Raw genomic sequence first — 13391 nt, 5'->3', positions numbered from 1 at the left:
CTGAATCTGGGAAAGGGAATGGCCCTTCAGGCTGCAGAGATGCCCTGTCTACACTCGGCCGTGGACCAGCAGCCTGTTGTCAGCCCTTCGCTCATGGCCACAGCTGAGACCCAGCTGAAAAGCCTTAATCCCAGCTGATGAAGCTATTTGGTTCCAGTGGGATTCCTAGTGAGTAGCTTTAAACAACTGTAGTGTTTGATAGAACAGGTCTGTGCTTGGCTTCCTTGCACATACTCCTCGGGCAACCCTGTTGTAATGTAAAAGTTGGGTTCAGAGTCATTGGACTGGCCTTAATGGAAGCTGAAAGATGATTTCTTCCTTGAGAGATGGTGTAGCTAAGGCTTTTTCTGTTGCAAAAAAAACCTGCAAGTCAATTTATTTCATGTACAATCACTTTGCTATTTGTGCCTTTCCCTTTTACATGCTGTAATAGGATTAATTAAAAGCAGCTGCTGACTGGATTGTGGAGCACTTACCGCTGGCGATGTGGGGAGCGCGGTGGCTGCCTCCTCATCACATGATCAAACAAACTCCAGTTTGCCCAGTGCCACAGTGAGAAGAGTGTTTACTGGTTTTCATTGGAACAAGAACTTCTGATTTGAAATGACTGGTTGGAAATGGAAGAATTGGAAGAGAAAGAAGAAAAAAGAGAAATAGCAATATTTATGATCATTCTGCAGGTGAACTGAAGTTACGTTTTTAGTATAAAGAACATCAGCTGCTGAAAGCAAAGCAGGACTGGGTGCGAGTCAACACTGCAGTAACGGCAGGGTCCAGTCACTCAGCACCAGCTGAGTAATTGGCATCAGCAGCTTTAACCACATGCAACTGCAGTTTCTGGAGAGCAAATGTGCTCAAGTCAATGGAGCGTGGCAGCGGAGCCCTGCTGCCTTGGCTCACCGCAAGCTCTGCCATGCGGCCTGGGCAATGTGCCTCACCCGATGCTCCTACAAGCATGGAAGACACTTGGCTGGGCACTGCTATCCAGCCAGTCAAAATGTTTGCTTCTGTCCTTATTCTCCCTCCTTTCTACCTCCACCCAGGGCTGGCAACTTAAGCGCCAGGCAACTCCTTCCAGAAATGCTAATTCCCATATTCTTTGTTGGAAGTTACGGCTGACGACTTGGATACCTACTGGGATTTTGCAGATTTTTTAAGAAGCACCATCTCAGAGCAGAAGGATGTCTTTGTTTTCTCGTGCCCCACGCAGGCTGGGCTGCAGCCACAAGAAGTTCTGGTTGGCGGGCTATGGTTATCCGGCAGGACCAGGCTGCTGTCTGCGGGCAGCGGTCTGTTCTCCGAGTGCCTTTGCAGCTTTCCCTCTCTCATTCCTGTGTCTTGCTCCAGCTGAGTGGGAGGGTTTGGACAGCCCTGCGTGGGGACCAGAGGGAGTGACGTGTCCTTGTCTTCGTTTGGCGTTGCTGGCCGGGTGGCCACCATGGGTGTGTTGGGTCTGGATGCCTCTGAGACTTGTATAACGGGGAGGGTGCTTTCAGCTGCTGCATGACCGTTCATGTGGAGCTTCTTCATGTGGTGCACAACGGCTGCAGCGTTGAAGGCTTGCTGGGGAAGGAGACAAAAACCCCATGGTGAGCACCTAGTGATGCCAGGCTGGGTGGGTGCTGCGGGACAAAGGGACTCTCTCCCTTAGGCGACGACTGCGTGCGCAGGGCGGGCAGCGCGGTACTGGTTAACGCTGAGTGTCTGTTTGCACAATATGTAGAAAGTGGGACGTGCTCGTTCCTGGCATAAACACCGTGGTTTCCATTGAGTGCAAACTGCAGATGCTTTTGAAGAATACAACCACTTCTACACGAGGAAATCAGGGGGAACAGCTGTAAATTACCCCACAGTGTGAAATGGAGACTAGAGCTGAATTTTGAATGTAACTATTTAAAATGCTATCATACACATGGCTCCTATGGCACTCCTCTCTCCGCATAAATTCTTACTAAAACTCTTCATATAAATGAAGCACCAATTTATCTTCAAGGCTGAAAGGAGGAAAAGCTGGATTAAGCTCCCCAAAAGATCTGCTGATGGAGCACTAATTTCACTCCCTTGGTATAAAGGCAACAATCCTTCCACCCTCCCCTTTACGCTCTTGGCAAGGCCACTATAATGCAATGTTTTGTGGTAAATGTATTGCAGCAGGGAATACTGGTCCAAACATACTATAAACGGTAACTGCATACAATTTTCAGGCAGCCTTTGGAGGATCTCAGCTTTTGGGTGCTTACCCACACAGCTGAAGCCTTGCTTATTGCTAGATGGCAGCGACTGGCATTTGTTAGTGAAATGGCTCTAGGCTCCCACCAGCAAACGACTTACCCTCCATTTGCTCTTTGCAAAGTTTTTCTGAATCTGAGCGCTGACAGATGGGTATATGTCACGGTGAAGGGCTGTATTTCCATTAATCCTGCAGATGGGGAGAGAAGAAAATGGGCTCGTAGGCAGATGGCATTTGTAAGGCATTCCACATTCTGGAGGCAACTAACTGCTTTGTACGTTCAATCAGCAATAATTAAACCCAAAGGAAAAACAGCAACAAAACGTAACACAAACACACACTTCAAAGCTTGGAAAAGCTCAGGATGGGATTTCTTCTTTGCCTCTGTTTATGGAGGCAAATATGCACAAATTGCATCTTTAATTATTCATCGTTCTCTTTGCACACAAGAAAGAAACACCCGGGGCTGCGCGGAGGCAGACGGTGACGTTAATAACAGGGGCTGAGGAGAGACCCCTGTTCCCAGCTACCACCGAACACGTGGAGCAAGACGTGGGTGCTGGTAAATCCCCGTGGCCACCAGCTACTGCCGGGGCCCCGATCCTCTCACCATGGGTGCCTCAGGGCTTCTTCACAGGTAAACCTCGTGTTCGGGTTTTTCTCCAGTAAATGTCTGATGAAATCCTTGGCTGTTTGGGAGGGGAGGAGAAGCAGAGAGGAAAGGTTATTTTCTCCTTGTTCCAAGATCCTAACAGGACATGGCAAACGCTAGTGGATAAACATTGCAAGGCTCAGTCCCAAGGAGGAGGTGTTTGTTACCGCTTCATTATTCCATTAAAGGGAGATGTTTCTACTGAGGGACTCCAGGTGAAAAAATGTTAACCGGAGATGTACCAAACTTCACACTTAGAGTACATGAATTTGAGTGGAATTATTCAGCTAAAAAATAACTCTAAAACCGTAAGAAAGCGCAAACCAAGCAGACTTAGAAGTTGCCCTAAAGAGCACTTACATCCCTCCCATTTTTCTTTTTTTGCAAGGGAGGATTGTGGTGTTTGTTATTAAGTCCTAACGAACCTCCTGCTAGTTTTGTTTGTATGTATAAAAGATTGATGTTCAAAATGTGTTGCTACGATGCTGGCTTCAGTAAACTCTGCGCAGGCGAGTTCCCCGAGCAGGTTAGGCTGGTGCAAGGGTGCAGTGGTGGCTGACAACACAGCTCGCTGTGTTGCTGTAAGGAAATGTGACCTGATGGGAAGAAAAGCAAAGGGGAAAAGAAAAACAAAAAAACCCCCAGAAAAACAAGGTGAAAAAACCCTGGAGTTCCCCTGCTTCCAAGGGAAACTGAAGCCCGCTCTGAGCTCAGTAATCATTTGTGAAAATCAGGGTTACATTAACAGAGGCTTCAGCCGAGGATGCTGCGTTACAGGCAGGGTGCAAAGTACCCCAAACTCTGCCGGTGCAGCTCAGCTTTGGCCTCATTGCCCCTGCTTCTGCGGTGCTGGGAGCCTCTGCGATCAGTTCCCACGTCTGGGCGTTTGCTGCTATGTGAGTGACTCAGTTCAATGCTCCGTCCTTCCCCATCCCTGCCGAGGCAAGCGAAGGGCATTCGGGGGGTGCGTGGGGGCTCGGCTGGTGCAGGCTCGTGCCCGCAGGTCTCAGGGCTCTGGATGGCAGTTGTGGGAGGGAGCACGGTGCTTCCCAGCATCGGAGCTTTACCTGACTCGGAGATATCATCCCAAAACGGAGACTCAAACTCATAGTAGCCTTCCTTAATCTTTTCAAACAGTTTGGATTCGGTCTCTTCGTAGAAAGGAGGATACCCACACAGCCTGGAACGGAGCAGAAAGTCAGTGGTCCTTCAGCAACGCAGTCCCCGTCTGCACGGGCTCCTCTGCAGCCCGGCCAGGCTGGGCGCGCGCGGGCAACGCGAGTGAGTGAGTAACAGAGGAGGCTGCTCTATCCTTCCATCTGTCCCTCACACCGAAGTGTATTATTAAAGCTGCAGAAAAGAGTTAAAAACTTAACTGCAGCAGCGAAAGGACAAAGCCGCAGCTGGTACATAGCTGCATGGTGTGGGAGGAAATGAAACAAAAAGTACCAAGGAAGATTGAATGATATTTGTAGGCAACTGAAAAAAAACAAAGCACGGGATGAGGCACATAATAGAGAAAATGTGATTCCTTTCATCTCTGCTTCAGTACTTGATGCCCCCCACCCCTTTAATTTCTATAGTCTAGTGAATCTGTGCAAAGGAAGAATACACCGCTGCTGTATTCCCGCAGCAAAATGGGAGGTCTGGTATCGCCTCCGCTTGCACTGCCACTCTGCGGAGGTGTATGAAGCGATGGAGGAGTTGGGAAACTGATGGAAAAATAAGTGGGATACTGTTTGCTCTTACTCACAGGATATAGGTGATGACTCCAATGGACCAGCAGTCTACGGCTTTGCTGTATGGTTTCTGGGCGAGGACTTCGGGGGCTGCAGAACAGCAAAACCAAATTAAAATTCTAAGCAATAATAAATTACTCAATACTGGGAAAAGGAGTAGTTCTGGTACACTTGGCTTCTGAGGTGTCAGTGCAGGAGAATCAGCCAGTAACAGCCCCATTTACCAGTTGGATTGGTCTGTGCTTTTTGTATCTACTTTATGCTATTGGAGAAAAAGAACCACCGACAATTTCTGCCAATGCAGTCTGGTGGCCATTAAACAAAATCCCATTGTGTTAGAAGTTCAATAAATATATGACTAAGGCCGAAATATCTTTTTTTTATCCTTTTCTTTGCACTTTTAAACATTCTGGCATTTTGCAGTCTCTACACTCATCTGTAATCCAGTCTTTATGTGGTCCACGCAGTGAATCTGTGAGTAGTGTGTTGTTGTTAACATAATTATGTATTTTTTTCCTTTCTGCTAGGCAACGTACTGTACATGAACAATCTTTTTCCCAGAGAGTCCATCAGCACAAGCCCATTCCTGGTCCTTGGCTTACCAACGTATCCCGGAGTCCCACAGGCGGTGGACATGATGCCGTTCTGTTCCATTTTAGACAAGCCAAAGTCCGTGATCATGATTTTGGAGTTCTCTTCGGGAGTAAGGTAAAGAAGGTTTTCAGGCTGTGAACACCGAATGGTCAGAGGTTGAAAGTTGTGGTAGGAAAGCGGAAAGGAACAATGGAAAGTCATGGGGCAGAGCGGGTAAAGCCTGCAGTTGCGCCAGCCCCCCGAGGCGCTGCTGTTGCTGGGGGACAGGTCTCACCTTCAAGTCGCGGTGAACTATCCCGTTTTCGTGGAGGTACTTCACCGCTGTCAGGACCTGGTGGATCACCACACTCGCATCTTTCTCGGTGTAAACTCCTCGTTCCAAAATTCGGTCAAATAGCTCTCCCCCAGATACTCTGTGGAAATGGTAGTTCAGAAAGAAAAAGACTGATAAGAAAATTGAAGTTAATCATGCTTTCATGTTAGGCAAGCTGATTTTCTGGTCCTTTTACAACTCCACCTACAGCAGAACTGTTCCTTGGGCAGCAGTTTTTGTGAGGCTGAGAGGCTGATAGAGACTCTTGAGCACAATTTCAGGGTACCAGTAAGCATTACTGGTAAACCTAGGGATTTTGGGTAAGGTTACGACGCAACTCCCGGCAGGTCTCAGCTGCAGGCATCCAGCACTGCGGGCAGGACTGTCTCCGGGCTCTGCTACACAAGTGGATATACGTTTTTGTGTGATTGCTTCCTTTTAGCTAAATTTGCAAGTCAGCAGTAGCAGCCGCGTGCTCGAAGCTGATGCCCACAGCAAGCTGCTTTCTGTGCAGCTGACACGTTGCCTATTTTCATTTCTAGAAACCCTGCATGGCACAGCTTTAATTAGAAATACTTCTGTCTCTGCCCTGCTAAACTCTGATGAATTAATTTGCATAAATAGATCTTAATCTTGGTTTAGAAACTTGCTGCTAAAATAAGTATGGGCCAAGACAGCATGAGAAGTGTCCAGGTCAGTTCAGACCATGCGGCTCCCGCTTTGTTAGTGAGGGGTGTTTGAATGGCTCTTGCGCATGCAAGTTTTACATGTGAGGGACTCTGGTCTGGAGGTGCTGAAATAAGGTGCATCACCCTGGTCCTGCCGCTCTTCTTCCTCTGTGGCCCACAAAGAAGTGGCTCTGCTGATACTTACAGCTGCATGACCAGGTAGAAATGGGTTGTGCTCTCGTAAATATCTTCTAAAGTCACGATGTTTTCGTGCTTTATTCTGCAAAGATAAACGTGGGTCAGAAACAAACCTGCCAAGGACAAAGCGGCTTCTCAAGTGGAAAACCCAGCAGTCATCTTGCTTTAATCACCAGTGGAAGTTCACTGGGCTGTTTTGTGGCTGGTCTCCCTCCCCCTGCGTGGCAGAGGATCGTTGATGCCGCTGCAAACTCCCTCCGGAGCACCAGGCACCGACAATGGAGGGCCAGACCCTTCGTTTTTAAGCAGCTGCCTGCTCTGCGTCAGGTGTGTTACTGGGACTGCAGAAGCATTAACTCTGGTTCTCCTTTCCCTGAGTACTGCTTTGCTTCATCTACCTCCTTCCACGGGTCTGGGGTAGTACGGCTGGTGGGGTTACAAGTCCAGCCGAGGGATGAGAGAAGAAACTTTAGTCTACTAATTCATAGTAGTATTTATATGTTCTTTAAAAAGAAATACTTATTTCTTTCTATTATTCCTACTGTAGAGCCACAGCTCTTAGGAAAGGATGTTTGTTCTACTTTACGTTCCAATGTATATATACTCACTTTTTCAACACTGCTATTTCATTCTCCAAGCTGCTATCCCTGGTGAGAGGAGACTTCTTGATGCATTTCAGAGCAAAGAGCTTGCCAGTGCTTCTTTGCTTCACTAGGAAAACTTCTGAAAAGGCGCCTCTGCAGAGAGGAGAAGTTGTATTTCAATAGATGCTGCTGTGAACTGGAAGGATACTTACAGCGAGAAAGAGGAAATAGCAAGAAAAAACAGTATTGTAGTAATTTAACTCTAAGTGGATGCTGATTGTAAAGCTAGAACTACATCTCTGTCAGCCCGAAACTTAGGATATTCAATGCAAGATTATGCAATATGTAGGAAAAATCCCACAATTTTCTCTGATTGTAGAGAAAAAGTTATTTTTGCAAAGTTCATCATGAAGCTGTGTTGAGGTAGTGGACAAAAAAGATCCCTGCAATGAAATTAAACCACATTCTTTGGGGACTGTCTGTAAAGACAGCCAAGCATTTTACTCCTGCGTGTGCCGGGTTACGGGCAGGTTTCAGCCGTGCCAGGTTCAGAGCAAACCTCTGGGGAGGCCGGTGGTGAACATGGTTTTCAGCACGTGCCTCAGGGTGGGTGCAGGAGGAGGCACCGCCATGGTCTCGCAGCTCTCTGCCTTCCAAGGAACCTTTGCACTTGAATCCTCTGGGGCAGGGAGGATTTTCCCGGGTTAAGTGCAAGCCCAGCGAGGGGCTGGATCGATAACCACCTCCCTGATGAGGCAGTCTGCAGCTCCGGTGCTCGTCGGGGTTAACCATCCCCTGTGGAAAGATCTCAACAGCCTCCACTCTAATGGGGCCAAATTCCTGCTTAATACAAATCCTGTCTCCTCAAAGGCCCCACCGGCTTAAAGTAGTCCTTCACTTTCCCTGGTCATGGCCCTGAGGACTGAGACAGCCGAATTGCAGCGAGGAGAGCCCCGTTATGTTGCAGTTTGAGTATATCATATCAATCAACATTTTGTATCTCTAAAGTGCAGAACAAGTGGATAACCTCAGTTAAAACTTTCATTCGGCATCCAATGTGCTTTCCTTTCTGCAGAGACTGCTAATACCTGCGTACCCTTGGTGACAACGAGAGTCTTGTGCGTTCCTGATACGGGTTCAGCCCAGTGCAGCGATGAGCGGGTATTTATAGCATGCCTAAAGCTCGCAATCCTGTTTAAGGTTTGTGTTAGGCAGCTGAACACATGTCTCGGTATAGTGACAGTGCATACTTTGCCAGGTCAGTCCTCAATAATCCTCATCAAATGAGCAACAGATTAATTGACGGCAGTTAAATGCAACTTGCCACTGAGCTTGCAAAGCGCAGCAGGGAGCTGGAGAGCAGAGCGAGGAAGGTGAGCGCAGTGGAAGCACCTTCTTGGTTGGGATGTTGTTGCAGCAAACCCAATAAACAAGAGCAGAAAACCTGTATCTCCTGTAATCTGCTAAACAAAGAATCCAGCGTACTGTGCAGATAGGTTGGCTGAGCAAGAAGCCGTACCCATCTGGCACGCAGCGCTTTGCTCCTGTGTCTCTGTTAGCAAGTGGCAGCCGGCGATGACGCAGGGTGGGAGCGGGAGCCGAAGGCAGCTCCCTGCTCAGCTCAGCTTTCCTCCTCCTCCAGTGGGCCCCTGGGTGCTGCCGAAACAATGTGCAAGACCACTGGGGTTGTGAGGAACTGAGCTGTGCCAGGACCGGTTTCTAGCACGGGAAGAAAAAACCCAAACCCCTCAAACAAAAAAGCCCATGGGTTTTTGGGAAGGCATCCCAACAGATGAACTCAAATCTTTATCTTCTCTCTTCTGACCCGAAAAGCAGGTGGTGTTGGGACCTTGTCCTTGTTTCACACATTTTTTTCCTTTTATCCATTTGGGCTCTGAGGGCTGTTTGGTGGAAATGCCTGTCAAGTTCCTGAGAGCTCTCGGGGAATAGGCAGGGATGTCCTCACTGAGGTCCCTAATCCAACGGTTGGGGATGCTGGGGGAAGGCGATAGTAAGTTTCCAGGTAGTTCTACGTCCCACATCTTCATTGATATTCTTTGGCTAGCTGAAGTGGTGCATGTGGAAAAAATCCCAATTTCTACTGCTAAATTTTACTATTAATGTAATAATAGGAAATGAACAACCTACAAATCAGATGCTGGGGCATCTGTTCTATATATCTGTCCCAAACAGTTTATAATAATTACGCCCCTTATTAAAAAACGATGAATCAACAAGTTGGCTAGGAGAAAGGAAAGCTGCTTCTAACCTCATTCCTTCAGAGAAAGCTGCTGGATAATTTAACTAATTTCTGAGGCTGACCAGGAACACGATCATTTAAAATGTTGCCCAGCTCTGGAGTAGCTGTTTTTTGGGAGCTTTGCCGTGGGTTCTAAAGTGGCAGAAAATTTGACTGTGACAGAACTCGCTGGTGGAGGTAATTCAATTCCTCCTCCACCACGTTGGAAATGTTTTCTTGTCTCATTCGCAGGAATAGGCAAATTAAGTTGTTAACTCACAGAGAAGTATCGTACAACTTGAACATCCTCGTTCTCGTTTCGTCTCTCAAATGAGTCAGGGTTTTTGAGCTAAATATGTGACTTATTATTGTAATACCTCTGCCAGAGCCGTCCCTGGACCTTGCCTGGCCTTGCAGCAGCAGCAGACCAGTGTGCTCAGCAGGGAAAGAGCAAAAACTTAACTAAGTGCCACGCAGGCTTAGAGGGAAAGGAGGAGAGGGCAGAGCCGACCCGGAGCCGTGCCGCGGGGCTGGGTGGGGAGGAGCTGCTTTGGTGCTGCTTGGCAAGCGCGAGCCGTCAATCGCAGCAGCAACCGTGCAGCAGCGATGGGGCGCCCACCCCTCACCTGGAGACTGGTGCCTGTCTCGGAGGGAGCCCTTTTCTTGTGACATTGGCCAGTGCCAGGAAGGGAGTCGCTGCCCCGGGCTGGGAGGCCGGTATCTAGAGGAGACTGTCTGGAGAGCAGCTGTGGTACTTACGATCCCAGGGCCTCCATGAAAATGAATGTTTTTCGGATGTTGCTTGTCTGTTTCTTCCAGGAGCTGCTGTCATCCTCTTCCTTGCGACCCATCTCCTCCAGAGTGGAAGCAGGGAACGCTGTGAGGAAGAGGAGGGGAAGAGGTGACTGATGTGGTGGGTGCTCGCGTGAAGCACAGGACTACCCAGGAGCTAGCTGGATTCAGGATGCTGTGAATGGTGTTTGCTTGGTCAGAGGAGTCAGACTTTTCAAGCATATGAATTTTTGTGCTGTTTTTGCTACTCGCAAAAGTTCGTGCTGACCACGTCCCTGCTGTTACGTCCTGCTCCAGCCGTCAGTGCAGCATAATATCAGATCAGCTGGGTAGGAGCCGGTGACCATATGGTAATACTCTCTTGTCAGTATGCTCGTTTAGCGCGTGTTGGCAATTACAAATGTTTATATTGTGCTTTGTATTTAGTGGTTAAAAAAGCCCTGGTGAATGGTTGCTAATTTTAACTAAAGCATCCGTGACTTAATGGATTAAAAGTTGGTACAACTAGTGATGGAGATGGATTATAGTTGAGCTGCTTTATCGCTCAAATAATAAATAGTTTAAAGAGCTCATGACTGCAGGGAGGGGAATGGATATAAAACATTTTGTTGATCTGTCTTGCACAGTTTGCGCTGCTGTCGTCTTTAATTTTTGTTAATTGACAGATTGCTTTTGCTCTGAGTCATAACCTTCCCATTGCCTTTTTCTCGCAGGGCTGCGATGCCACGGTGCTGGCTGGTGGCACGGCGAAGGGGTGCCCTGCCCCGACGGCGTGTCCCTGTGCTGCAGGCGTGAGACAAGCGGTCCCTGCCTGCAGCCCGGCATGCGGCGAGAGCAGCTCACAGAAATCGCAGCTTTCTGGAGTCGCCCCTACTTTGCAGGACGGCGGCTGAGCCCGCGCGATCGGCGTCGGAGGACGTAACTGCGGGAAATCTGGTCTGTCAGTAAAAGCATCCACGGGGCTCCCAGCTGATCCGTGCATCTGAAACATGCACCGCCACTCACGGGCGGCCTGACCTTGCTCGGGTCTGGGTCCCTCACCTTCCCCCACTGCTAAGCTCTTTAGAGCGCGGGCTGGGCAGCACCGCTGTAATACAGCAGGTAACGCTGCCAGCCTGGGGGAGCTCACCGGAGCGGTGGCAGCATTAGTTAGAGCTTGCACAAGGTCTGGGAGGTGTGAACTGTTATACAAACATCTAAGAACTCTTAATAAGATCGGGTTTAACATCACAGAGCTGGAAGTACACTGGAAGGTGAGAAAGAAGCCCTGAGACTAGAAAAAAATATATATAACAAAAAAAAAAGCGGCTTGTCCACACTATCAGGATACAAACGAAAGGCACTGAAAAGATCCCCAGGCAGCAAGGGCTTGGGAGCTGACAGCAGCACCCTCGGCACGTGGAGCGTCCCCATGGCACGTGGAGCATCGCGCTTCTCGAGAGCAGGAACGGCTGCCCCACAGCCTGTGAGGCACGGCTGAGCCTTCGAAAGACAAAGCGCAATCTTTTGTGTAAAAATAAACATTTGGAAAAGGCAGAAGTATTAAAGCAGAGAAAAAGCTGAAATATCTTGTTTCATGACAGACAGCTTAGATACCACATTCCTCCTGAACCTAGTTTATCTCCTAAATTAGCATGGTTTCAGGGTTTTGAGCTCCTTAACACATTTTTTTTAAAGGTTAATTTAACATTATTGAAAACAAAATTGACTCAGTTGTAACCAGTTGAAGGCTTCACTCCATAAAATTGCCAAAGGCCAGTGTGCACTTGACCTTTATTTACCTTCTGGATTCCGATGCACCTGTAACTCCTAGAAATACAACTCCTTATAAAAACCAGCCCTATCTGCTGTTTGGAATCAGTGAAGATCAAAAGTTCTTCACAAAACTGCTGATCAATTAGCAGAAACCTTTCTGCCGATATTTTGAGCCCCAAAATGTATTCATTTGGAGACATCCGCCCATCCCAAACCTCTACAAAACTGGAACGTCACAAAAAGAGAATTCTCAGCAGAGAGGTCCAGCTGCTGGTAGGAGGTGAGTTTTATCTGCTTTAACCAAGGATAAAATGTGTGTTGCCAGTGTGATGTTGAATGACAGGTAAGATTCAGATGACCTCTCTGTTTCTGTCCCAGCCTACTGTCAAACCAAGAACCTGAAGTTAAAAAAAAAAGAAGTAGGTCAGCCTGGCCCTGGGGACAAACAGCATTTTAGCCTCCATCCCGGTGCAGTCCCTGCGCTGAAGCGCAGCCCGGTTGGCACGAGCTCTTTGGGGGCAGCCCGGGAGCGGTGCGGTGCAGAGGAATCCCTCCTGGGGAGGCTGGACCATGTCGCAGGCACCAGGGCAGAGGTGACTGTCCCCCCCGGCGCGAGGTGACGGCGGAGCCGTGTACACTCACTTCTGTGAATTTGGCCCATTCGAGCACAAGTGTCAAATTTGCCCAACGTTTGCTCGTTGAAGCTCAGTTCCCTGAGTGTTGCCATGTTTAATTCCTTGTGAATTCAACAAGTTTCTTTTTAAAATGGATTTTCCTTCTAAAGGAAGGTAGTATTGTGTTTTCTTTAGTCTCCTGTGAATCATCTGTTCATCTTATAGTTCCTCCTTCTGTCGCTCCCTGCGTACAGCATTTGGTGTTGCGGGTATCTGGAGGAAAGGCTGAGCGAATAGCTCTGACTCCCTACACGTGTATTTTATTTCCTGCTTTCTCAGTTTTTCTGTGCCATCATGAGCAAGTCATTTCCTGCCTCCCCTCGCCTTTCTGCGAGGAAGGGGAGTAAGTGCTGCTATTTTGAGAGCAAAATAATGAAATGTTTGAATTGCCTGAAATGTAAAGCTGCATACGTGCTCGGGTGATGAATACTTGCCCACCTTCCTCCTTCCTCACGTTAGATCACATTCTTCTCAATACTTTTTCCTCTTTTGATACAGGGAAAGTATTTGCGAAGGGGCTTGGTGCAGGAGGCAGAGGCCCCACGGTCCAGCCATGATTATGGGACCTGGGACTTTCTGATGCAGGCTCTGGGATCTCGTCTTTGCTTTGTCTCTCAATCTGGTGAAGCCACTTGTTGCGCTTCACAGCGGTTCGCGAGAATGCAATGTGTGATATGTTTGTTGTCTGATTTTTGTTATTTATCCAGGCTCTGGCCCAACAATGTCCTGACCTTTCCCAGTGCTAGTACACAGCGTATGCGTAAATGGGGTTTAATGTATCTACTCAATTAGTTGAAGAAGCTTTACTTTCCACAGGAATAGAAAGCTTCATAACAAAAGTTGGGCAAACAGACTTTGTGCTTGGACTGGCAGGTTTTCCTGCCATGCGATGTGTCCGTCTGCGCGCTTCCACCGCGCTCCTCACGTGCTTCGTTTGTCAGATCCATCCTGAC

At 48.2% G+C, this 13391-nt stretch overlaps 1 protein-coding gene across 1 annotated transcript; it reads right to left on the bottom strand.

The window, feature by feature from the left end:
* Positions 1 to 513: 513 nt before the first annotated feature.
* On the bottom strand, positions 514 to 10068 carry CAMK1G (calcium/calmodulin dependent protein kinase IG). The gene is made up of 11 exons (XM_009814812.2): positions 9977 to 10068; positions 7003 to 7131; positions 6402 to 6476; positions 5490 to 5628; positions 5224 to 5347; positions 4636 to 4711; positions 3950 to 4062; positions 2841 to 2919; positions 2332 to 2419; positions 1136 to 1563; positions 514 to 607 (listed from the first exon to the last, which is right to left on the bottom strand). The coding sequence occupies exons 1-11, from the start codon at positions 10066 to 10068 to the stop codon at positions 514 to 516; spliced, it is 1437 nt and encodes a 478-aa protein (XP_009813114.2).
* Between the last annotated feature and the right edge of the window lie 3323 nt (positions 10069 to 13391).

This window comes from Gavia stellata, chromosome 30 (genome assembly GCF_030936135.1).
Source record: "Gavia stellata isolate bGavSte3 chromosome 30, bGavSte3.hap2, whole genome shotgun sequence".
Classification (NCBI taxonomy): domain Eukaryota; kingdom Metazoa; phylum Chordata; class Aves; order Gaviiformes; family Gaviidae; genus Gavia; species Gavia stellata.
The sequence above is the reverse complement of the archived record's forward strand: the minus strand, read 5'-3'. Positions and strand labels throughout refer to the sequence as shown.

Coding starts and splice junctions, on each gene's coding strand:
- CAMK1G (XM_009814812.2), bottom strand. CDS start 10,068: ATGGGTCGCAAGGAAGAGGATGACAGCAGCTCCTGGAAGAAACAGACA. Junction 4,712..5,223: donor TGGGACTCCGGGATACGTTG/GTAAGCCAAGGA, acceptor GCTGTTCTGCAG/CCCCCGAAGTCCTCGCCCAG. Junction 608..1,135: donor AAAAAATCTGCAAAATCCCA/GTAGGTATCCAA, acceptor ATTTCCAACCAG/TCATTTCAAATCAGAAGTTC.